Source organism: Nelumbo nucifera, chromosome 2 (genome assembly GCF_055504915.1).
Source record: "Nelumbo nucifera cultivar China Antique chromosome 2, China Antique-T2T, whole genome shotgun sequence".
Classification (NCBI taxonomy): Eukaryota; Viridiplantae; Streptophyta; class Magnoliopsida; order Proteales; family Nelumbonaceae; genus Nelumbo; species Nelumbo nucifera.
The window spans coordinates 51,358,675-51,385,243 of record NC_142650.1 but is presented as its reverse complement, the minus strand read 5'-3'; the positions used below and the strand labels follow the sequence as shown (position 1 = coordinate 51,385,243).

The 26,569-nt window shown below is 41.4% G+C and overlaps 1 protein-coding gene across 1 annotated transcript; it reads right to left on the bottom strand.

Moving 5' to 3' along the window:
- Window positions 1–8,723: 8,723 nt before the first annotated feature.
- On the bottom strand, window positions 8,724–11,481 carry LOC104601133 (putative receptor protein kinase ZmPK1). The gene has a single exon (XM_010264347.3). The coding sequence runs from the start codon at window positions 11,324–11,326 to the stop codon at window positions 8,897–8,899; it is 2,430 nt and encodes an 809-aa protein (XP_010262649.1). The 5' UTR covers window positions 11,327–11,481; the 3' UTR covers window positions 8,724–8,896.
- Window positions 11,482–26,569: the final 15,088 nt, after the last annotated feature.

Below are 26,569 nucleotides of genomic sequence, written 5' to 3'. Positions count from 1 at the left end.
TTAGGTGCCTTTTGAGTGACAGCCCTGCCCCCCAAGTGTCCGCCAGAGCTAGCCCTGCTATCAACGCCTCGTATTCTACCTCATTGTTGGATGCCGCGAACTCAAAGCATAGTGCGTACTCCAATTTCGTGCCACTCGATCCGCGAAGAACTACTCCGGCTCCGCTACCCTGCTGATTTGAGGAGCCATCTACGTAAAGGATCCAGGGCTCTTCATCTCAGTTCACGCTCGGCCTAACCAGGAGAGATACCAAACTCGGTGCGATCTCACGAGACTTGGACTCAACCGGCCCAGGAGCATGAGCTCACCCGAACTGGGAGCCTTGTGCTCAACCGGGCAGAGGACCTCGGAGTTGAACGTGCATTCTGCAACAAAATCCGCCAAGGCTTGAGCTTTGATAGCGGTTCGGGGCTTGTACTGGAGATCGTACTCATCGAGTTCGATGGCCCACTTTGTCAATCGTCCAGAGACCTCGGGCCTGAGTAATACTTGCCTCAAGGGTTTGTCAATGAGGACGATGATGGTATGAACTTGGAAATACGGGCGGAGTTTTCGGGCTGCAATGACTAGTGCATAGGCTAGCTTTTCTATCTCTGGATATCTTGTTTCTGCTCCCTGCAATATCTTACTAACATAGTAGATGGGTCATTGGACCCGATCTGCGTCCTTTATCAATACCGAACTGACCACTTCGTTGCTTGCCGAGAGGTACAGTTCTAAAACATCACCCTCTTCGAGCCGTGTCAACACCGGGATGCTGGCGAGGTATTTCTTGAGCTCGTCAAATGCAAGCTGGCAGTTCGGGTTCCACTTGAACCCTTTGCCTTTTATTGCCTTGAAGAAGGGCAGGCAACGGTCTGCTGATTTAGACATGAAATGACTCAGAGCGGCTATCCTACCGTTTAGCCTCTGAACCTCTTTTACTTTTCGGGGTGGTCTCATATCTAGGATGGCCTTTATTTTGTTCGGGTTGGCCTCAATGTCGCGCCGGTTGACGATGTACCCTAGGAACTTACCCGAGGTGACACCGAAGACACACTTGTTTGGGTTTAGTTTCATGCTAAATTGACGCAAAATTTGAAAGACAGAATGCAAGTCTTGTATTAATTCATGCGAAAACTGTGTCTTGACGACCATGTCGTCTACATAACATTCTATCTTCGTGCCAATTAAGGGCTAAAACAGCTTATTCACGAGCCTTTGGAAGGTCGCCCCAGCATTTTTCAGTCCGAAGGGCATAACCTTGTAGCAGTACAGGCCAAACTCGGTTATGAAGGTGGTTTTTTCCTCATCGGTCGGGTCCATCCTGATTTGGTTGTAGTCCGAGTAGGCATCCAGAAAGCTTAGCAACTCGTGTCCCGAGGTCGCGTCCTCTAGGTGGTCGATCCTGGGGAGGGGGAAGCAATCATTCGAGCAAGCTCAGTTCAGGTTGGTGTAGTCGACGCACATGCGCCACTTGTCGTTTGCCTTTTTTACCAGGACTGGGTTGGCTACCCAGCTCGGGTAATGAACTTCCCTTATGAAGTCTGCTGCGAGGAGCTTCTCGACCTCCTCATTGACCGCCCTCCAGCGTTCTGGGGCGAAGTTGCGTTTCTTTTGTCTAATGGGTTTGACTACAGGGTCAGTATTGAGCTTGTGAGTTATGAGCATAGGGTCTATGTCGGGCATTTCTGCCGCAGACCAAGCGAAAACATCTAAGTTATTGAGTAAAAAGCGTACCAGTTCGGATCGCAGGGGTTCTTCAAGGGATGCTCTGACCTGAAGTAATCTGGCGGGGTCCTCTGCCGAGACAGAGATGGGAACAGTTTCCTCTGTTGGTGCAGCTCGCTCCTCGTTCTATTCCGTAGGTCGCTCCTGTTCGAGGTTGCTGGTTACCTTGGCCTTTCCCTTGAGGACGGCAATGTAGCACTTGCGAGACTCGAGCTGGTCGCCCCGCACTACCCCGATGCCGAAGCCCATTGAGAACTTCATGGCCAAATAGTAAGTGGACACCACAGCTTTTAAAGCGTGGGTGATCGGTAGACCTACAATGGCATTGTAGGGGGAGGGGTCGCGACCACCAAGAAATCGTGGCTGAGTCTTACCATGCTAGGCCACGTGCCGACTTCCACAGGTACTGTGACCTTTCCCAGGGGTCTAACCTCTTCTCCGCTAAAGCCGACCAGCGGGGTGTTCGCGGGCTTCAAGTAACCCTCTCGGAACTGGAGCTTGTCGAAGGCCGCTTTAAAGAGGATGTTTGCCGAACTGCCAGAGTCAATGAGTACCCGTCGGACTTCGAAGTCGTTGATCTTCATCTTTATGACAAGTGCGTCGTCGTGGGGGTAGTGGACCCTGCGCGCATCATCTTCGATGAAGAATATGGGGTCTTCCGTCCTAGGCCGCTTTGGGGGATTTTGTTCTTCTCTGGCGGCCTCCCGGGTTGATGCCCGAGCTGCTGCCGAGGTGCATCCTGCTATGATTGATCCTCCGACGATCACGTGGATTGTTCCCCGAACTGCTCTTTCCTCCGGGGGCTGCTTCTACGGTTCAGTTGGCCGGCTGCTGTACTCGGGAGCATCTCTGCTGTGTTCTCCCTACCGACCTGTCTTATTACTATTATTATTATTATTATGCTGTACAAAATTTCGTAGGTACCCGCGACAGATAAGCTCCTCTATCTCGTCATGGAGATTATTACAATGCTCGGTGCTATGACTGTGGTCCCTATGGAAGCTGCAGTACAAGTTTTTATTCCTCTCGTTCGGGTTTCCCTTCAGACGAGGTGGCCATTTCACATATGGGGCGTCTTTGATAGTCATTAAGATCTCGACCCGCTTCGCGTTTAAGGGTGTGTAGTCCGCCCGACCTGCTAAGGGAGCTCGGAACGACTGGCTTGGCTTCGGCCCCTGAGCTGGGTCTCTCTTCCTCCTCCTGTCATCTGAGTTGGAGGGCTCGCCTTCCCTCTTCCTTTTTTCGATCCCACCTTGGTTGACCTTCTCCTCTGTTCTCATGAATTTGTCTATGAGCTTGAGGAATTCAGCCATGGTTGTGGACTGGTTAACTACCACGTGCCACTTGAACTCCTTGTGTGTCACTCCCCTCTTGGCTGCCGTGAGCTGCACCGCGGGGTCTAGGCACGGTATCTGTAAGCACGCGTCATTGAACCGCTTGATATAGCCCCGGATGGACTCTCCTTCCCTTTGGACTATTCCGAGGAGGCTCTCCTCGGTGCGGGGCACTGCTTGCTGGTAACAAAGTGCACGGTGAAGACCTGCACGAACTGGGTCCAACTTCTTATCGACCCGGGGGCCAGGTTCCTGTACCAGGTGCGGGCTACTCCCCTGAAGGTTGTGGTGAATGCCACACACATACAAGACTCACTGGCCCTTGCCAGGTGCATTTGGGACTAGAAAGCATCGACGTGGTCATTGGGGTCAAAAGACCCATCATACTTGTCAAGAGGAGGGATTTGAAATCCTTGGGCATGGGGACTACAAGGAGTTCTAATGACAGGGGGAAGGGACTGAAAGTATAGGGGCAACTTTTACCTCGTCCGAGCTTGTTTCTTCTTTACCTCAGAGCTCGGGCAGGATGCGAGTGGTTGTTCGGCGCCTTCGCCGGTGCCTTTGCTGCTGCTTAGAGGGCCTGGTGTTGGCGCTATTTGCCTCGGTGTTGCCGAGGTTGATCGGCCCGGACTGCTGGTAGTCCACTGCCAGGACGCCGAACTGGTTCTCTGTGAGCGTGAACTCGAACTGAGAGTGCCGAGGTGCTGACTTGACTGGCAAGGAGGTTCTCGATCCGCCGGCGAGCTGCGAGGCGGGGGTGATTAATCTTTCCCTCCTACCCGGGGATGAGGCCTGGCTCTTGGAGGGGTCTTGGAGTCGGGAGGCTCCTCCTCGGTGAAGGCGCCCGCCCTGAGGGGAGGGCTTGGCCAGCTTCGGAGTAGGGTGCCGAGGGGGGAGCTGTGGTTGGTTCAGAGGCAGTTGGGGGAACTGTTGTTGATAGTGATACTGAGAAATGTAGTCCAGTACTTGTTGCTGATGGAGCTGATGTTGCTGGTATTGCTGCATTTAGGCTTGCATTGCCCACATGCACTGCATCAAGTAATTGAAATGGTTTTGGCTAGTCGCTAGAGGGACATCAGTAGGTTCAGCGAAAGTTGTCTCGATAGGGAGGGGAAGGGGAACATTCACAGGTGTCACCATGCTTGGTGCATTGAGGCTAGGGATTCCGTCCGTTGAGAGGGGGACGATGAACTGTCCGATGCATACGGTGGCGGGCTGTCGGTGTTCCCCTACAGCATTCAAGTCGGCATTGTGCCTATTGCTGCTGGAGGAAGCCATGGAAGCTAAAGTTTCTTTCAGGGACAGAGAGTTAAAGGATTGGGGAGACCTTTTGAAAGTTTCCCACAGACGGCGCCAAATGATGATGCACGATTTGATCGGTCCTAGCTGCCGGTTACCTCACCTCTGATGGAATCGGGGGTGCTTGAAACAAGGAAGGAAACGAAGACTTCCAGGGAGGAACCCGGTTGGAACACTCCGAAGCTCAAGTTAGTGCTCTTGAGAAGGCAAGGGAAATGAAGAAGTTCAAGACCAGAAAGCGCAAGAATCACATACCATCTTCTTTGTGAGATGGGGGCCTTTTATAATCACCCTGTACACTTACTTCCATGCCTCTGCCAGTTCGGGCATCATTACCTCTGCCAGATCGAGTCACTTCCTCTGCCAAGTCGGGTGTCATTTCTTCTGCCAATTGCCAATTTGGGTGTCATAACCTCCACTGCTAGTTGCCAGGGCCGCCTCTGTCCGTCTGAGATGGCGGTGGCAGGTGGCTGTTGGATGGCGGCTGTCATGTGTTGGTCCCCTAATTAGTCAGGTGCACCGCCTTCATGTACAGCCTCCTGGGCGTTAGGTACGGTTGTTCAGTCAGGCGACTTGGAGCCGAAGTGGTGTGCGAGGTGAAATATTGAGTTCGGATAGAAGCATGGCCCGAACTGCCCCTGGGTGGGCAGTTTGGGTATTTTGCCTTTTGTGCTCCTTGTAAGGCTTAGGACCTCGAAAGGAGAGCTCGGGTTCCTCCTTGGGGAGCTCGGGACTCTTTAGCTCGGAGCTCAGGTCGTAGGTTCCTCCTTTTAAGAGAGCTCGGGTCTCTTTAGCTCGGAGCTCGGGTTGTGGGCCTTCTGCCGTGCCGAGCTGGCGCTTCTGCCAGGTCACTCTCAATTGCTTCCACGTGTCGCATGGCCAAGGGGTCAGGTCAAATCTCCCTCCATCAGTTAATACTTAGGATACCAGGTATTGCAATTGAACATATTTGTATTTGTAATCTTCTTAGGCTCGGTTTGGAATTAAAGAATGCAAATATAAGTATGTAGAGTATAAAATCTTATATTTTATATCATTTCATACATATTTGCATTGCACATATTTGTATTTAAGATTATGCCACTTGATCTATGGTCTGGCAATGAATGGTATCTCCACTATTAGGAATGCAATTTGGGGAATGGTTGAATGGTTGTTAATTTTTTTTTTTTAAGATTATGCCCTATGTCAGTGACGAAATATATGGACGCACATCAAGAGTTGAATGATTGTTAATTTTTTTTTTTTTAAATTTCAAACGGTTGGACCAGAAAAATCAGAAATCGATTGCTTTACCCCAAACCACTTTTTTAGCCAAAAATTGTTGATTTGATCAACGAACTATTGACCCAAACAGTTGATCCGTTTGAACCAAATAATAATTTTGGCCATTTTTTATTTTTTATCAAAACAGACTGTCCATTCAGACCAGATGATTAGTCTGCTTGATCTGAAAACCGAATCCCAGAATGATTCCCTGTCCGGTCTAATTTTAAAAACCTTAAAGTATAATATGCTAAGTTGCTAACTTGGGCCAACTGGAATTTCATAGACTCGATTAAATTTTCAGGCCAAACTTGGACTTTTTAAATGTGATCAGCCCAATAGTATCATAAATAATAAACATATATTAGTCCTAGGCATTAGGCATTACTCTGTATTACTATTTGGTCTTTATATTGTTTTACGTGTTTCTTTTGTTTCAATTTAGAAGTATAATTGTATCTTGGGTAGAAATGTTTTTATGTGCAAAATGTGTGAATGGATAAGAATAAATTAAAAAAAAAAAAATATATATATATATATATAAGAATAAATTAAAAAAAATATATATATATATATATATATAATTAGAAGATAAAACTAGGATATTGGATAATATAGAATCGGCTTTGAGTTTTGTATCAGGGCCGGACTCGGGTTTAAAAATAGGCCGAATAATCAGAGGACTCGAGTCTAGACATAATAATTAATAAATGATTAAATGGTATTAAAGCCGGGCCAGAGCCCGGTTCATCATTAACAAGTCAACTCCAGAGTCTAGTGACCCAATCCGAGTAGGCTGGGTTTTCTTTAGTGTTGGTCAGTTTCGGGTTACTAAAAAGCATAAACCATGGGTTGGTTCAGAGGCAGTTGGGGGAACTGTTATTGATAGTTTTGCTGGAATTGCTGCATTTGGGCTTGCATTGCCCGCATGCACTGCATCAAGTCATTAAATTGGTTTTGGCTAGTCGCTAGAGGGACATCAGTAGGTTCAGCGAAAGTTGTCTCGATAGGGAGGGGAGGGGGAACATTCATAGGTGTCACCATGCTTGGTGCATTGAGGCTAGGGATTCCGTCCGTTGAGAGGGGGACGATGAACTGTCCGATGCATACGGTGGCGGGCAGTCGGTGTTCCCCTACAGCATTCAAGTCGGCGTTGTGCCTATTGCTGCTTGAGGAAGCCATGGAAGCTAAAGTTTTTTTCAGGGATAGAGAGTTAAAGGATTGGGGAGACCTTTTGAAAGTTTCCCACAGACGGCGCCAAATGATGATGCGCGATCCGATCGGTCCTAGTAGACCTGTTCATGGGTCGGGTAGCCCGACGGCCCGGCCCGCACCCCGGCCGGGCTTGGTCATATAATTAAGCCCGCGGGCCTGACCTCGGGCTTAACACAGTAAGCCCGACTGTGTTTCGGGTCGGGCTCGGGATTTGTCAAAAAAGCCCGGCCCGGCCCGACTCAGTATTATATATTTTATAAAATATATAATATGTATTTTATATATTATATAAAATATATAAATAATATAATATTTATTAAAATATATATTTATAATTTAATATATATATATATATATATATTTTATTCTTTTCTTTATAATTTCAATCTATCTCTCTCTTTATTCAGCAGCTTCAACATTAATAATAATAATAATAATATAGGCTAAATTTCGGGCCTGGGCCCAGGCTCGGGCTTCGGGCTTTTTATGAGGGCCGGGCTCGGGCCCAAATTGTAGGCCCGATGGTCGGGCCGAGCTCGGGCTCGGGCCTTAAAAAAATTTGTTAATACACAGTAAAAGCCCGGCCCGAGCCCATGAACAGGTCTAGGTCCTAGCTGCCGGTTACCTCACCTCTGATGGAATCAGGGGTGCCTGAAACAAGGAAGGAAACAGAGACTTCCGGGGAGGAACCCGGTTGGAACACTCCGAATCTCAAGTTAGTGCTCTTGAGAAGGCAAGGGAAATGAAGAAGTTCAAGACCTGAAAGCGCAAGAATCACATATCATCTTCTTTGTGAGATGGGGGCCTTTTATAATCACCCTGTACACTTACTTCCATGCCTCTGCCAGTTCGGGCATCATTACCTCTGCCAGATCGGGTCACTTCCTCTGCCAGGTCGGGTGTCATTTCTTCTGCCAATTGCCAGTTCGGGTGTCATAACCTCCACTACTAGTTGCCAGGGCCGCCTCTGTCCGTCTGAGATGGTGGTGGCAGGTGGCCGTTGGATGGCGGCTGTCATGTGTCGGTCCCCTAATCAGTTAGGTGCGCCGCCTCCGTGTACGGCCTCTTGGGCGTCAGGTACGGTTGTTCAGTCAGGCGACTTGGAGCCGAAGTGGTGTGCGAGGTGAAATATTGAGTTCGGATAGAAGCATGGCCCGAACTGCCCCTGGGTGGGCAGTTCGGGTTTTTTGCCTTTTGTGCTCCTTGTAAGGCTTAGGACCTCGAAGGGAGAGCTCGGGTTCCTCCTTGGGGAGCTCGAGACTCTTTAGCTCGAAGCTCGGAGGTCGGGTCGTAGGTTCCTCCTTTTAAGGGAGCTCGGAGCTCGGGTTGTGGGCCTGCTACCGTGCCGAGCTGGCGCTTCTGCCAGGTCACTCTCGATTGCTTCCACGTTTCGCATGGCCAAGAGTTCGGGTCAAATCTCCCTCCATCGATTAATAAAGAAAATTAAATGACACTCAAAGGACATTTATATCTTTTCAAATGCCACTTAATTAATGATGAACGACTAGTTAACGGAAGATACCAGATTGAAAGAGTATTTTCAGCATTTGATTGAAGAGCCATTTGATAATGGTTGGTGTGGCTGAATGTATTTATTGGCTTATTGTTTTATTTAAATAGAATATAATAATTAAATAATATAACATTCAAAGATATATTAATCTAACTTAATAACTAAAAAGACAAAGACAAACAATACAATTCAGCCACTTCTGCTGTCGTCAAACGACCCCTAAATGTTCCATCCGACGTGATTAGGGGGTAATATCATTTGGGAAAACCATGGACAAGGACACAAGGTGGGGAAGTGGGCCAATGTGAAGGGACCGAACAAATGGTCTTCTATCTCCGGTTCTCCACCTCATGGATCACATCATTCCTCTATGTGCAACAAATAGATTTATTACAGACCAAGAAGGAAAAAGTTATTAATTGATGAGATGCATTCCTATTGGTAGAAACAGTATTGTAATTTAGGCTCAGCATAGTCAACAATGAATGAAATCCTTGATGAGTGTATGCAACTATACAATACAATTTCAAGTATACGTTTTCTCTGCACTCTGCTCAAATTATGGAATATTTGCAGTATAGAGCTCTGGTTCATCTTCACATTCTAGTAGAGCTTGTACTACCATCCCCATGGTTGGTCTCCTGTTTCTGTCCTCATCCACACAGGATATACCTACTTCAATCATCAATGCCGCCTGATTCCTATTGAACTGCCCTTTCAATCTTGGGTCCACTGTATCATCAACCCAAGTATCTTCTCCATTCTGAATCTTCCTCTTTACCATCCTGAGAAATCTCGTCATCTCTGCCTCCTCTTCTCCATCCATCATCACCCAATTGGAAAGACGGATGCCTCTCACAATCTCCAGAATAACGACCCCATAGCTGTAAACATCGACCTTGGATGTGATAGGAAGGTTCAGAGCCCACTCTGGAGCCATGTATCCCTTTGTTCCTCGAATTCTAGAGAACTCAGAACCAGAGCCACCCCTCTGAGATAACTTTGCCAATCCAAAATCTGAGATCTTAGGTTCAAAATCCCCATCCAAAAGTATATTTTCAGGCTTCACGTCGCAGTGAATTACCCACTCGAGACATTCATGGTGAAGATATGCTAAACCCTTGGCCGTTCCCAGAGCGGTCCTGAATCTCTCTCTCCAATTCAAAAAACTAGTATTGGAGAAGAGATGCTTATCCAGTGAACCATTTTCAACGTACTCGTAAACTAATAATTTCTTGGTCTTTTCTGCACAGAAACCCCACATTCTGACCAGGTTCATGTGATTGATTCTCCCAAATGTGCTCACTTCTGCCCAGAACTCTTCTTCTCCCTGAAACACATCTCCCAATCTCTTGACCGCCACCACCCTGCCATCCCTTAAAACTCCCTTGTACACACCTCCTGACCCACCCCTCCCTAGCTCTTCCTTGAACATTTTGGTTGCCTTGTTCAGTTCAGCATAGGTGAACTTCCTGAACTGACTCATCATCGCACGGTATCCATTCTCCATCAACGTTGGCATTTCGTTTCTCCTGAAGAGACACCACCAACTAGATACAATAATTAAGGCTTCAATCGCACCAATCGACAAAGCAAATGAATACAGATAACCCCAGGTACTCTTGTTTTTCTTTGACTTGAAGTTGCCAGACGGAGTCGGGGAGGCTTCATTGCTCTTAGTTCCATTTCCACAAGTGGGATTGGATCCTCGGGGAGTGGAGACCTTGGACGTCAGATTTAAACTTTTGGGAACCTTCAAGTACACGCTGCCTTCGAAGCCTGGAGTGTTGTAGCCATTAAAGAGTGAAGCTTTCAGGAAACAGTATGGTTCTCCTGATAGCCTGTAAGTAAAGGCCTCACAAGCGCACATATTGAAGCAGAGATCTCTGCAAGTTTCTAGTGGTATAGAGTATGCACGGTTGAAATCAAATCCATAGAAATCAGTATGAGGAAGCTCCACGAATGTCATATCTTCGGGATTGTCGCAGTTTTTCTCGAACATAGGCTCGCAACCTTTGTTCCAATCACTTGGGTCACTTGTCTTGTATCCCGGCGGGCATAAACAAGTTGGCTTTGGTGTATACCCACAAATCCCATTTTTCCCACACAGTCCACGCACAAAGCACGACTGTGGGTTAGATTCCCAGGTTACAATCCATAACCCATTTGATTGGTTTAAGCTGTAGAGTCTAAGGTTACCATCAAAATCGATGGTCAGTCTCCTTCTAATCCCATAGCCCAAATCAGTGGCATAAAATCCTGTATTGTCGCTCGACGTGAAACTACCCTGTTCATCGAGTACTGCAATTCTGGTTCTGTTGTAACTAGTTCTATTGTTTCTGAACACAGCCAATTCGATATTTGGCCAAGATAAGGTAGTAATGTCTGGCCCATCATACATTAATCTCAAAACGTTGTCGTTATCGAAATAGAGAATGTAATGGCCAGACGAATATTGACCTCTGGCTTTTACAGAGATTAGTCTCGTGTTCCTGGTGAAGGGTTGTAAAGGGAGAAGAGTATCAGTAGGAAAATCAAAGCTTTGCCAGGATAAGTTACCGTGACGGTCTCTCAGGACAAGATTCCCCGTGTTGAGGAGCTCAGCTTGGAATCCTTTGCCAGTGGTGTTGGTGGACCAGACGATAGATCCGTCGGCATCGGTGAGAACCATGGTGCCGTCCTTGCGCAAAGAAATTCTGGAGCGTCGGCCATTGACGGGTCGGTCTCGATTCGCCATCCAGACAACTGTTTTCTCCGTTACATTGGTGAACCAAATTGAGAAGCTGAAGGCGTTTGTGCCAACAGGGTAAAATCCACAGGTGAACCATTTGTCTGGAGAGGTAAGGAAATCCGAGGCATAATCTTCAACTGATAGAGAGGATCCTCTGTTCAGGGAATCCCGAGGTGTTGAAGTTGCAAAAGTGGAGAGGAGGAAAATAGGGAAGAGAAGAAAAGGGATAAACGGAGAACGACGAATCGAGTTGCTCATGCCTGAAGTAGAGACGAGAAATTCAAGTTGCGAGTAGATTGCCAGAACGCCAGAAACCGAAAACCACTTTGGTTTTGTAAGCAGTTGTCCTGGACCTCACCCCTCCCAATGAAGCGTAGGCGGTGGGCGTGGCCTTTTTTTTTAAGGTAAAATAAGCGAGGCTTTCGTAATCTCCGGTTCCTGTTTTTTAAAAGGCAAAAGCGATCTGGATTAGGGCTGTTCACGGATCGGGTTACGTCGGTTTGTTGTTGTTTTTTAATCGATCTGACTTGGTCGGGTTGCCTGAAAATGAAATCAAAGCCGATTTTGTGTTAATCAAAACTGATTTAGTCAATTTGAGTGGTTTGGGTCGGTTTGAGTGCTTAAGTTGAGGGGCTAAAGAAGTAAGGGAAGACCAAGTTAGAAGTTACCAAGAAAAGAGAAAGTCAAATTGTGTTAGAAAAAAAAAGACTGAAATTTAGAATTTTTAAGAAGGCTTCTAATCTAAATAAAAAAGACACTTAATTGTAATTAGCTATTTGGTGTAAAGGACTTTAGAGAATAGGATCATTTCTTTAAACCTTCCAAAAAAATGCAAGAAGCTATTAATGACATTAATGACATTCATTGTCTTGCAATGCTTGCCATTAATGGCATTCCTAAAGAGAATGCTAGAAAATAAAAACTATAAGTAACTAGAAAGTAGAAACTAAATTAAGTATTAACTAGGAACTAAGTCGGTTCGGGTCGATTCGGTTTCAGTTTTCATGTGTGGAAACCGAAACCAAACCAACCCATGCTTTATGCTTTTTAGTAACCCGAAACTGACCAACACTAAAGAAAACCCAGCCTATTCGGATTGGGTCACTAGACTCTAGAGTTGACTTGTTAATGATGAACCGGGCTCTGGCCCGGCTTTTACCATTTAATCATTTATTAATTATTATGTCTAGACTCGAGTCCTCTGATTATTCGGCCTATTTTTAAACCCGAGTCCGGCCCTGATACAAAATTCAAAGCCGATTCTATATTATCCAATATCCTAGTTTTATCTTCTAATTTTATATATATATATATATATATATATATATATATATATTTTAATTTATTCTTATCCATTCACACATTTTGCACATAAAAATATTTCTACGCAAGATACAATTATACTTCTAAATTGAAACAAAAGAAACACGTAAAACAATATAAAGACCAAATAGTAATACAGAGTAATGCCTAATGCTTAGTACTAATATATGTTTATTATTTATGATACTATTGGGCTGATCACATTTAAAAAGTTCAAGTTTGGCCTGAAAATTTAATCGAGTCTATGAAATTCCAGTTGGCCCAAGTTAGCAATTTAGCATATTATACTTTAAGGTTTTTAAAATTAGACCGGACAGGAAATCATTCTGGGATTCGGTTTTCAGATCAAACAGACTAATCATCTGGTCTGAATGGACAGTCTGTTTTGATAAAAAATAAAAAATGGCCAAAATTATTATTTGGTTCAAACGGATCAACTGTTTAGGTCAATAGTTCGTTGATCAAATCAACAATTTTTGGCTAAAAAAGTGGTTTGGGGTAAAGCAACCGATTTCTGATTTTTCTGGTCCAACCGTTTGAAATTTAAAAAAAAAAAAAAAAAATTAACAACCATTCAACCATTCCCCAAATTGCATTCCTAATAGTGGAGATACCATTCATTGCCAAACCATAGATCAAGTGGCATAATATATGTGCAATGCAAATATGTATAAGATGATATAAAATATAAGATTTTATACTCTATATACTTATATTTGCATTCTTTAATTCCAAACCGAGCCTAAGAAGATTACAAATACAAATATGTTCAATTGCAATACCTGGTATCCTAAGTATTTGCACTCTTGCCATCTCCATTTGAGAATATTACAAATGCAAATATATTCGGTGCAAATACATATATATGCTGTCATTTTTTTGTGCCTACTTGTATTTTCGGTGCAAATACATATAACAAGACTTCAAATTGTTATTTTGAAGCCTAATAATAATTTATCGTGCTCAACCAATAATTTAAAACTAAATTGATTAACCAATTTTTTCAAACCAATAATTTAAATCTAAATCGGCTTTCTTTATCGTGGATCCGTGGTCTGGTAGTCGTTTTGGTGTGAAATTCAATGAACCGAGTCCACAAAGTCCGTCTTGCAACAGTGTAGAAAAGAGTACATTTTTGGAGTGAGCCAACGAAAGACAAGTACTGTTTTAACTTTTGTCCTTGGTAGGCAGACCCTACTTTTATAGTGGATGGCTACGTGATTGATTGGTTCAGTATTACGGGAGTTGGGATTCGGATGGGCTGAGAGAAATAAATAAACTTTCAACAATTTATAGATAATAGATGAGCTTAATTACAGATAATAGATGAACTGCCACCGAGTTTGAGCTGGGTCGACGGTCTCTATGCTTCGAAGAGTTCAGGCGTAGCATCAAGTACCGAAAAAAAAAATACAAGTGCTCCGTCAAAGTGTATTCTTCTTGCCTACTTGTGAAGAGTAAACGTGCAAGCTAAGAACTACGACTGTGCCTTAGGCTTCCGCAAATTTCAAGAAGCGTAAATAATTTGACAGTTGTTGTTTGCTACGAAGCTCCATCAGCTTTGAATCGTATACCTTTTATTATATGATTAATTAGCGTTACCCGTCGCACAGGTTTTGTTAATAAAGAATAAAATAATAATAAATAAAGTAAAAGAATCAAAATAATAGTTCGATCAATTTAATAAAAAACTTAAAATAAACTATAATAAAACAAAGTCAATTGCTTAGTTTATAGAAATAATCATAAACAATGTATTTTATGGAAAAGAAGTTAATGTAGTTCATTCAGTAATTATTAATTATTATTTTTATAATTAATCATAATAATAGTTTACATAATATTGATTATTATTATTATTTATTAATTGTTATGATTATGATTAATTATTAATTATTTTATTGGGTAAATTACAAAGATCCCCTTGTACTTTGTTTTGTGACAAAAACCCCCCTATTATGACCGTAAAACAAAGAACCCCTTTAACCGTTAAGTCAAATGATGGAATGCATTAAATTATCAAAATACTCTACTAAACTTCTTCTATTTTCTTTTTTGCCCCTTTTCTCTTAAAACTTATTTAACCTATTGTTTTCCCTTTCTTCTCTTCTTTTCCCCTCTCTCACTGTCTTCTCTCATTCTTTCTCTCTCCCAACTCTCCCAAATAAAAAAGCGGAGGAAATCCATTTCTCATTTTCCCTTTCTTCTCTTCTTGGTCTTTAATCTCATCTATATAGCTGCTGCCGACGATGCCGTGGGAAACATACTCGGACTGAGTGGGCTTTCCCAAAGGAGACTTATAGTCTACCCAGTAATGACCAATGCTTTTGCCATTAAACCAAACCATGCCCTTGCCCATACTTGTTAGATTGAGAGCGACTGGGTTGTCTCCTTCAGGAGCGTCGAAGTTCTAGAATGAGAAATTTTCATCTTATCTGTTACCATTCATAGCTAGATATGAGTTGTAAGAAAAGAAAAAGCAAAAACATCAAACCAAATTCGGTCTGATCACTGATCGATTAGATTCCACTAGTAGTGGTTTCCCGCGATGATACCTTGTACCATGTAAGAGCATGTCCACCCCCCTTGGCCTCTTTCCACGATACCTTCTATGTTCCCTCTGGAGTAAAGATTTGGTTCTTTTCTCCATCTACTCAAACCTGTGGCATGTGCCAAGCTTAATCCATTGGATAGCTGCTGCTCATGGACTGAGATAAATGGTGCAGTTTAAGCTTAGAAAGTTGATGCATGATTACCTGATGTCCCCATCCATTGGCCGATAGATCAAGTGTTCTGGTGTTCAAACCTTGGACAGCTACACGATGAACACCAGCAAGCCTAATGTTCAAGTAGGCTCCACTATCCTTTATTTAGAGAGAGAGATCTTTACTTAAGTTCCTTGTTTAAGATAAGAAAGAAAGGAAATTGAACATTGCAGAATATATATATCACCGGGAATTCGACTGTCATTCCTAACAATTGTATGTGGTTGGTCCCAAGTTTCACGGGTACTGGTTTTTGGAATGTGAAAGCCTTTTCAATATGGCTGTCACGTTCGGACCCTGAAATCCAAAACAAGGAAAAGCAAGCAGAATATATATATAGTAGGGTGGTGTAGGCAATTAGTCAATAATCAAATTGTAAGTTGTCTGTTCTTCATCTGCAAACAACAGAGAACAGAGAAAAAACAGAGAAAATCGGAAAGAAGAAAGGGGAAGGGGAGAGAGAGAGTGGGAGGACTTCAACGGAAGTTTGCCACTGCTACTGTTCGTGTATTGTAAGGTTAAGGAAGATAAACAGTGATTTTCTCCCAATTAATAGTTATTACAAGGGTAGTATGGGGATTAACAAATACTATAACGGCGGATTTCAATGAAAAGCTAATTTACCCTATTTTATTTTTATTATTCATTATTAATTGTTATTGTGATTAAAGTATTGATTATTATTACCAACTTCTTAAAGTATTTGTGTTTAATAATAATCGAAACAACACCGTTTACTATAAACTACTTAACTATTATCATTAATTATTAATTATTTTATGATTAATTCATTATTATTTTTATTTATAATAATTATTATTATTATTATTATTAAGGAAATTGTCTAAAATCAACTTCACTTTTTATAAATTCTCTTAAACTCATCATAACTTTTTAAAACGTCTAAAACTCACCATCTGAGTGAGATTTTATTTTCTAAAACTCATCATCCCCTAAAACATCGTTAAAGTTCATTGACCCAAATTGTCCATGTCAACCTAAATGCAAGTTTCTTGACCAAACTGCCCCTGAATGGTAAATTTTAAACGTTTTGAAAAATTACGGTTAATCATAAAAAGTGATGTGGATTTAGAGAGTTGTTCTTGAACTTGCAATCAATCGAACAACCCTCTGCAATTCAAAGTAACATGATGAAGTTACAAGAGACGAGGAAAGAATTGCAGAGAAGCAGACGATACAGCTGGTTTTATACATCTCTCACGACCCTGCTCTCGGAAAATCAGATCTTGTTACTGGTTTATACAGTTGTTTACACTCTGTTCTCGAAAAATCAGATCTTGTTACAACTGGGTTTTATACATCTCTTGTGACCTTGCTCTTGGAAAATCAGAGGCCGACTCATTCCTTAGCACTTCACTCTGCGGCTTGCCGCTTTCTCCTTGTCCTAACGAAGCGGTGTCGTCGACAAGCGGAGGTAGCAGCTCCAACAACAATAACAATGGTGGGAAGAAGAAGTTGTCTAGAGGAGCTATTGCAGGAATCGCAATCGGGTCGGTGGTGGCTTTCCTCTTGATTCTTCTAATTTTGTTCATTCTTTGCGGAAGTCAATCTCAAATCTTCACGTTCTCAGACGATGGGAGAAGCAACGGCCAATGGTGGAAGAAGTAGCGGCCAATGCTTTCTCACTGTTAGGGTTTTGGGTAGGAGAAAAAGGAAATGGAGGATCAAGATGATGAAAAGAAAGCTCATTTCTTCTCTACATTCCAAAAGAGGGAAATTTACACAAAAACAAAGTTCCAAAATGCATAATAGAACTTGATGAAAGGTAATTTGGCCCGATCTAGTAAAAAGGGGACACGTGGACATGACCTGACTAAGAGATGACAGCTCAACCTGACACGCCTAGTTCGCAACAGTTGAGATCAAATAATCAACCACCTCGACACAAAGTCACATCAGCAGAAGATCACCTCGGGACAGTCACCTCGACCCCAAGGCACTTGGCGCTCAATCTAGCTCAGAACTACAAAAGTATCAGCTCGGTGATACCGACTCAAGACCACCACATGAGTGACGATCCCGAAAATCCCTCCAAGACTCCGAACCTCATGGGATTTCACTGCGCAACGGCAACCTTATCTCCTCCCCACCCAGTTCGAGCGGAATTAATAAGCTTTATTAGTTGTCAGCGTTATCCCCCAATTAAAGCGGAAATGGATCCCATCATGATGAAGATTTCGAAACCGATCCGCAAAACCCGCGAGGACTCAACTATATAAAGGCTCCAACCCCAATGGCAGAAGGTACGTGTGATTTCTTTGCTCTCTGGCTCTCAAAAACTCTCAAAGCTCTTTAAGCTCGCACCAGATTACTAACTTAAGCATCGGAGCGACCTCGCCGGGTTAGCCACCCCGGGTTCTCTGATCTTTTCTTACAGATTTGTTCAACTTGCCGTCCGACTGGAAGCCAAATCATCTTCTAGTAGGGAGCAGTCAAATCACACTACATCAATTCAACACCTGAACCAATCTTTTTTTGCTTTCTGCCATTTTATTAACCCCAAACCCCCCATAACCTCTCCCCAATAAAACTCACAAATCTCCTTACCGAACCCTTCTCCAAATCCTCCGCTTCTTCACTTTTGCCTGTCTCACCACTACAGGCCTCCAATGTTTCCAGATTATCCAGCTCCTCTCTTCCCGAAATCTCTTCAGGGCTATTTCCATCAACCGACCCCTTATTGCACACTCTCTTCTTTTTTTCTGTTTTGTTCTTCATGTTCGTCTTCTGCAACAAATCATCTTCAAAAGCATCAATTATCTCGTGAATCAGTTGATGATTAGGTGAAGAGTCCCAACGAACCCAGTAGCTTGTATAGCACCTAAAGCAGTTGCAGTGAAACGAACTTGGGTGGTCTCTGGAAAGACTCTTGTGGTTGTTTTTGGTTCGACCGCTGGATAAGCTTCCCGAACTGCCGGAGCAAGAGATAAGATAAGCCAAGACTTCCCTATCTTCCATGACAGCACTAGGGTGAATGTCAGAAATCGTCGTAGGAAGAAAAGTGAGTGGGTCCAAGACAACAGTGGATGATGGTAATGGGGGAGAGAGGGAGAAGAGAACGAGTATCTCAGACGATGGGAGAAGCAATGACCAATGGTGGAAGAAGTTGCGGCCAATGCTTTGGGTTGAAGAATGACGGAAGTAATTTTGGGATATTGTAAAATGTGTTGAACATAATAAAGGGTAAAATAGTAAATTAGCGATATCCGTTAGTGAAAACTTATGGTGGGTTGAAGAGAATTCATAAAAAGTGATGATGGGTTTTAGACAATTTTATATGCATCACATGGGTCCACCTAACCATATTGTACACGGGTCCAGTGGACCCATATTATGCACGGGTTGGGTCTATGACAACCTGTCTGTTCGTATTCGGGTTGCCACAAACAGGTCACCACATACCCGTTTCGTCGTCTTTCTTCACCCGGACAACCAATGGCTCCACCCTCATTGAGAGACGCCATAGCCCCTCCTCACCAACTGGTTGTACAGGTAAGTCCCCCGGCCATGTTACACTACCCGGCAAGAAGGAAGAGGATCAAAGACCACGATCTCATCTACTCGATTGAGCAGCTTTGGCCTGAAATGTCTTCTAACCTGCAACTCATCAAAATAGGAAAATTGGTCACTATATGTCCCAACTCCCGTCAAAAGCTCATGCATTACAAAAAGCAACATGGTTCTCAATTCTTACCTCCTGCATGACTCTCTCCCTAGCACTCTGAATTGTACATTTGCCCATGAGTTCTGCAAGGAGATGCTCTGCTCCAAGATTTGAAGTCATAATGATCACTGTGTTGGTGAAGTCCACAGTGCGCCCTTGGCCATCAGCCAGTCTACCATCATCGAGAACCTGAAGGAGGGTGTTGAAGACAGAGATGTGCGCCTTCTCGACTTCATCAAATAATATGACATTGTAAGGTCTCCGCCTCAGCCTCAGTGAGCTGCCCGCCTTCTTCATGTCCTTAACCTAATTCAATCCATCTAATTAACACCCCTATTTTATTAGATAGAGCCAAAAGTAACTAGGAACTAACGAAGATTTAAGAGGAAAGGAGGGATTTAATGGGGAGGGGAGATATTATAAACATTGACTATTGAGGTGAGAGAGAGAGAGAGAATAGTGGTGTTATATTAAAGAGTAAATATAGAAGCTATGAGATACAATGAAGACAGGGTTTTAATTTTGCCTTCCTTATATTTTTAATGATTTCATTTAAAAATAAATATGCACATGTGCGGAAAAGGAGAATAGAAATAGACACATCTGAGCTTTGTGGTGAAAGGACTCCTTGCCTCCCTCTTTTCTCTTTCTATTATAAGAAGAATTTTAAGTGGGAGTGATAGTTTAGAGGAAATTTTAGGAAGGGGTAACTAGTGATTCAGGATTTGGAGTGGCACTCTAGTGTAGAAGAGAGGGCTGCCACGTGGCTACATGGAAGGGCTAGGAAGAGGTAAGGGAGAAATGACAGAGGTTTAAGGAGAGAAGAGAGAGGGGGTGGGGGATGGAAGAAGGAGAGGGTTGCTGATGTGGAACCTAATTGCAAGTGATCTGTCCATGATATATTCTAGGTCCAGTTTGGTTTGGGGTACGTGGAAAGCCCAATGCGCGAGGCTCTCATCAATGAAGAATATATGCATGAAGATGAAGTTTTATTCTTGCACAAACAAAGAGGTTTTTTTTTTTCTTTTATATTTGAACTTTGAACACCTAAGTCTTATTCTTGTTAAAAATGTTTTTTAAGGGAAAAAAATGAAGTAACAATGATTCACAAAAGCTTTTATATTTTTCTTGTTATTTACATACAAAATAGTAGAAGATTAATTTTCTTTTCCATTTTAGTTATTGAACTTCAAATAACTACTTTAAAAAGCACGAATGGCTTCAAGAATATTTCTGTAATTTTCTAAAGCCAAAATTTACCCCTTTATATTTATATTTATTGATAAAAAATGAGGGAAAATAAGGTAACCGGTTCTTGATATTAAATGAGTTGAAAAGAGGTAATTTAAAGATATTCAATGCATTCAATTCTCTCTCATTAAATCCAACATTTAAGTTATTAACTTGCATTCATGTTCATTGAATCATATATTTAAGTAAATTTTGTTTCTTCTCATCATTAAGTTTTATTAATTAAATCCATACTTAATAAACCAATAATTCTGATAACATAAAAACTTGTACTTTTAAAATCTACCTAGCAAAAATAGTGTTTTCATCTAGGTGGTGGTAAAAAATTAAATCATTTTGGGTCAAATGGGTTAATCCATGTTGCTACGAGTAAATAATAAAATTAAAAAATAATAGAAATTAAAAGAAAAATTGGGAACATTTTTAACATACATATTAAACAATAATAATTATGATAAATAAGAAATGTTTTTATTAATGATGGAAATGGAATGTAAAATTGAAAACCAATTGGAAATAAAAATATTTTCCTATTCTCTCTCATTAAATCCCATATTTAAGATATATTTTTTCTCATCATTAAATTCTGTCATCTCAGAGAACAATCTATTGATGAAACAGCCTGTCCATGTACTGCAAACCCCACATCACTGCAGTGTAACAGAATCCATTCCAGTTAATGTGACTTCATCTGTTTCTGCACCTACATCCTGCATTTCTTCGAAAAATCTTAGTGCTCAATTTTGGGCATAACCTGTGACAATTGCCGCCCATGCCACCATGCCTTCCTTAGGCAAATCATCAAACAACTCTGCAAATTGTACATATATGCATTTTGTTGCATCAAATATTCAGTAGTCACATTCTAGATATATACATTTTGTTGCATCAATAAAGATCTGACTCAAACCTACCAACCAAAATAGTTTGGCAATGTATTTGCCACCCAGGATTGACATCGAGGGCTGCAGCACAAGCCTTAAAGAGGGCTGAAAAGGTGAAAAATACAGGGCCTGTACCTCCCCTTCTCATGCACTTGTAGAGCAAATATTGACTCAGTGAAGGGACTGTAGAGCAAAACCATCTAAAGAAATGGATTCAGGTGCTGGATCTGATCAAAAAGGATATGGGGGGTAAAGGTCCATGGATAAATAAAATTTAGTAAAACATCCAGATGAGCTTGGCCAAGTGAGAATTGAGTATTCATATGGAATAGTTTTTTATAAAACTTTGTTAATTTATAATACATTTCCTTATTTTCCTTTAGCAAGAAAAAGGAATACCTCCTAACCCAATTAACAAAATATTAATGAAATAACAAAATAGAAGAGAGAGAGAGAGAAAGAGAAAGAAAGAGAGTCATATATCCACCGTTGAATGTGGATTATATCATATTTTCACCATTGGATTTAAAAATTGGTCTTTAAATACAAGCACATGTAATTTGGACCATTTCATTGACTAATGGATCCTATACACCAAAGTAAAAGTCTCACACTGAAACATCCATATGGCTATTTCTTGAAACGCCCCACCAAACAACATGAAACGAAAAAATATTTATTATGCTGAATTGTAAAGGAGTATTTCTTAAAACGCCTTAACCAAATAATAAAATAAAAAATGTTTAAAATAAGTATTTATTAAATAAACGTTTTTTCAATAAATGCCCACCCAATAAATATAAACATAACCAATCACATATATAGTCAGAACATCGTGACGTTTTTTGTCTGAAATTCAATGAATCGATCTGAAATTCAATGAATCGAGTCAACAAAATCCGTCCACCAAAACATAAAAAAGCAATATGATCGGCAGGATAAGCCCTGCCTTGATGGCATCAAATAAATTATTTGTGCATAGTAACGTGATTGGCACAGTACCAAGCATGGAACCGTAAACGATTTGAATTCCATCTCAGACTCACAGTAGTACTGATTACTGAATCGGAGAGGAAGTTACATAACGAGTTCCCCATTCGCTGAAAATTGAACAACTCAACTTTGTCGAAAGTCGCTTGCAAGTTTATTAGAGTCAGAATCCCTGGTCCATGAGACAACCACGTGCATTACGCTATTCAAATCTCAAGATACGTACAGAATTGCCAAATCTAAAGATGCGACCGGTCCAAATTCTGACCAAAATCTGTCTCTCTGACGTGGTAGCCTGCATTATTCTCTCACGTGGGCACACCATGTGTGATGTGTCTAATTTAAACTACTCTTTAAGTAGAAATTATTTGGATTTCGGTCTTTCCAGTTCCAGATTTACGTCTGTTTGGGTCAGATAAGGCATGAACTAATTGGGCCGAAGTCTTTCTATCATATTTTATCTTTCCAATCATTTACCAACTCAGCCAGTTGCCCCCTTTGAATTGGATTAAAAAACCAACACACACTGGAAAAGAGAAAAGAAAAGGCTATATTATATAAGACTTATCATGACATTTCTCTAAAGCCCACCATGACCTTCAAAACCTCCACATAACCCCCAACAACCACTGATCCACAATTAAAACCTAAACAGTTTTATTTAACTTTTCATATTACCCCTCCAAACAATATTTCCACTCAACCACCATGAGTTGGAAGAAACACTCATGTCTTCTTCCTCACAGAACCAAATCAAAGGCGCCCCTCCTCCACCTTATTCTTTTTTTTTTCCTCTCTCCCTCTCCTTTTACCCATATGGTGGAGCCTTATCATTGCCAGATCAAACCACCATGTGGAAGTTGACGTGGCAGAGTGGACCCTCGTTGCACAACAAAGACAACGACCATGAAATGCATTGAAAACTTTAGCTGTTGGGGGCCAACAGTCTATGTTGTTGAGAGAATTTTTAGAAATGCCACGTTACTATGAGAATGGGTAAATTAGTAAATCACATCTTAACTTATTTAGACTAAAAACCAAAGCATGGGCCTGAATTGGTGAACTGCCCAGAACATGCACAACCTAGAAATTATCTCAACAGCCTATGCTGTTGGGCCCCAACAGCCAAAGTTAACCCCAGATGGAATGGGGCATGTGGTGAATGACTAACCTTCCACGGCCTCCAAGGATGAGGAGCATGAAACCACCCTAAGACCTCAAGCAAAGGATGCCCCAACACACACCACATGTCAGGTAAAAGCAATGTTTTCGAAACATTGTTGACTCGGACAATCAGACCGTTCGGATCAGAAACCGTTTAGGCGATCGGTTCCATTTTACCCCAAACCCGGTCTTTGGTAAAAAACCGTTGAATTAGTCAACAAACCGTTGACCTAGATAGTTTGACCGTTAAACCATTCGACTCGGAGAACGGTTTGTAGCAAGGTTTTAAAATCTGAGAAATCTCATATTTGTGCAGATCTATCTCTCTCGCACGAGATGGTGAGAGAGATCTGAGATGTGTGAGACAGATCTATGCGAGATGGTGAGAAAGATCTGAGACAGTGAGAGAGAGTGAGATTTAAGACTGAGAAATCTCAAATCTACTTTCATCGACACTTTGCCACCATTGCCGCCGTTGTTGCCGCTGTAGTTCACCATCGCCATCGCCGCCATTTTTGTTCTTTGACTCACTCTGCATTCTAGCTCTGTACATCTCTAACTCTCTCGCCTTCTCTTGCTTTTCAGCTCTGCAAGTATGATCAGTTCGTCTTCCTCTCTAGGAAATCACCTCGTCGCCTCTAATTTGGGCCCTTGCAAATTGTTGGATTCATCACCTTGTCTTGTACATCTCATCCTACTCATCTTGCAAATTGTTGGATTATCTATTTTGGCTTGTCCAATTCAACAAATAAAAACTTTTAGGGCAAATTTCTTAATCTACTTTTATGGTTTAGTTAATTGACTAACTCTACCCTTGCCGAAATATTTAGATGGAGTTATCAAACCTTTAAAGTTGTGGCAAGTTCTCTGAGATATGTTGGAGCCATACTCGTATATATAGAGGGGAAGAAAGCAAAATTTTTCAGAGGAAAACCGATGCCCAGATTTGCAAAATCAGATGTGAAGTTCCAAAACAAGAAGGAAATGAAAAATCAGATCTGAAAAAAATGAAATCCTCTCTTACATCAAACCTAGTCTCTCTACTATAGTCTAAAACCATGCCTCTCTTTCTCTGCTTCAATTTTTTGGTTTAGGGTTGCGTTTCCCTGATCACGCTAAAAGACAACAAAGAAATCAGAAGGATTTGGTTCAGAATTAGGGTTTCACGGGAAGTCAAGGGAATTGGAGGATTTCATGGAGGAGTGACTTTCGTGCTGTAACAGTAAAGAATGTTTTAAACAATTGTCAGAAAATTTAAGGTACTCTAATACACTAAGACAATATGTAAAGAGTAAGAATACAGTTAATCAATTAACTAAAATATAACGATAGTTTAAGAAATTTGTCCAAATTTTTATATGATGCTCATCCAGGAATCATTTATAAAATGGTATAGAGAAAAAGCAATGATGAAGTTAATGGCAACAATTAATGCTAGTACTGACAATACTGTTGCTGATTGGAGTAGAATGTAAAACTTTGTATTTTATCTTGACTTAGCAGGTACAGGCTTATTTGAGAAGTCGAACTCTTATCATCATGGTGAAGATGAATTTGGAGGACAATAATTGTCTGAGTATTGGTAGCCCAGAAAATTTTGCATGAGAAAATATTGAGAAAACCGCATAAGAATTAATTTACCATGGCAGTTTCTTCACCGTGAATGGGAAATAGGGAGTGGGTTGTCTGTCAAGTTATTGAACTGCATCATTAGTATCAAGTTTAGATTAATCGATACGATACTATTTTTTTATTAATTTATTATCCTTTAGGCTCAGTGATGCAGGAGTATAAATGTAAATATATAGAGTATAAAACCTTATATTTTATTTATATTTATACTATATAATATATTTGCATTTGTATTCTTTCCAAACTAAGCATTAAGAAATACACTGAAACTCCTTTCATGATGACAGGGTTCACGCTTTTGAGAATCTCTGCTTTTGATTCTGCATCAGCGGAAGTGGGTAAAAGAAGAGAAATATAGAAAAGAGAAGACAAATAAGGATAATCGTAGGTGAAAGTGAAAATAGCAAATAAATCTAAGATATTTGACGACTTCGTGGAATAAAAAAGTTATATAGGAAGGAAAGGAAGAAGGAAGATGGAGTTGAGCCATTAGAATTTACAAGTCACGTGCGGCAAAATCAAATTTTGCCGCGTAAATTGATAGTGCTTTTCTGATGATTCTGGTTAATTTCTGGATTATTTGAAGCACTCATGCTTCAGATTTCGCTAAATGTGAAGATTCTGGTTCCTCCCATTTGCAATAAGTCATAGTGAGATTCAGGTTCCTTTTATTCACTCATCATTCAGGATAGTTTGGTTATATAAATTATTTAAATGTTTATGTGGATAATTTTTTTCAATGATATGGTGAAAGATGAAGTTTAGACAATAAAAACTCACTAAGAGGGGGTTCTCCTCAGGCTTTGAAAAGTCATAGTGACTTAGAGAAATACAAAAATAGTCTATGAGTTTTAGATAATATCCCTATATAAAGAGTAAATTGCAGCCAACCCTACTGTATTTTACTTTATTTTTAAAAATGTTTTGACCTACATTTTTGTTTGCGGTATAAAATGCTACCATCGGTTCGGTTTTGTTGACATTTGTTTATAGTGTAAAATGTCACTGTTGGTTTGGTTTTATTGACATTTGGATGGAGTGGAGTTTTGCGCTGTAAATTGATGTATAGTGACGTTTTACATTTATAATCACGTTTTTTGATGTTCAATGGTTCAGCAATTTCAAACAGTTAGGTGTAAAACTCCACCGATAGGCTTTTACGTCGATGAAGTTTTATATTACAAACAAACACAGCCTAAACTTATTGCAACTCAATTACTATGGGTGCAACTTGAGCCGGTTAGGTTCATTGGATAGGGGCGAAGCCGTGAAAGTTATGTTAGTATTGTTGTTTGAAATTAATAAAAATAGCAGCAGAAATAAAAAGGACATTACCCATTGTTAGTCCTATCTAGGGGTGCAATTCAGATTGGCGGGAGTTAGCATTTTACACTGCTTTGGATTGGGCCAGGCCCATTCAAATTTTGACAAAAGTAACTAAATTCGCACATGTTCTACCCTCTAGTCCTACATATACCGTTCTTGGGAGGGATAAAATGGACTTCAGCATTTTTTGTATTGTGGCTGCTCTCAAACTCAAATCCGGGTTCCCACACTTGTCAACATGAGTTTTACCAATATACCTACGGACGCAAGTTTTTTTTTTTTTTTGAAAGGCTACACAATGAGAGAAAGCCCACCCCAACCCATAACCCCTCCAACCCAAGTGCAAACGGAATTCAATCCGAAGTCACCACTACGACAAACAGGAGACCAACCACCTGTTTGGCACCTTGCCACTTACGGGTAAATTGAGTAACCGGTTTGATGAATTTATATTGTACGAACAATTATTTAGACTGTATTT

Bases quoted from the DNA above. Each gene is read 5' to 3' on its own strand.
- LOC104601133 (XM_010264347.3), bottom strand. From the start codon at position 11,326: ATGAGCAACTCGATTCGTCGTTCTCCGTTTATCCCTTTTCTTCTCTTC.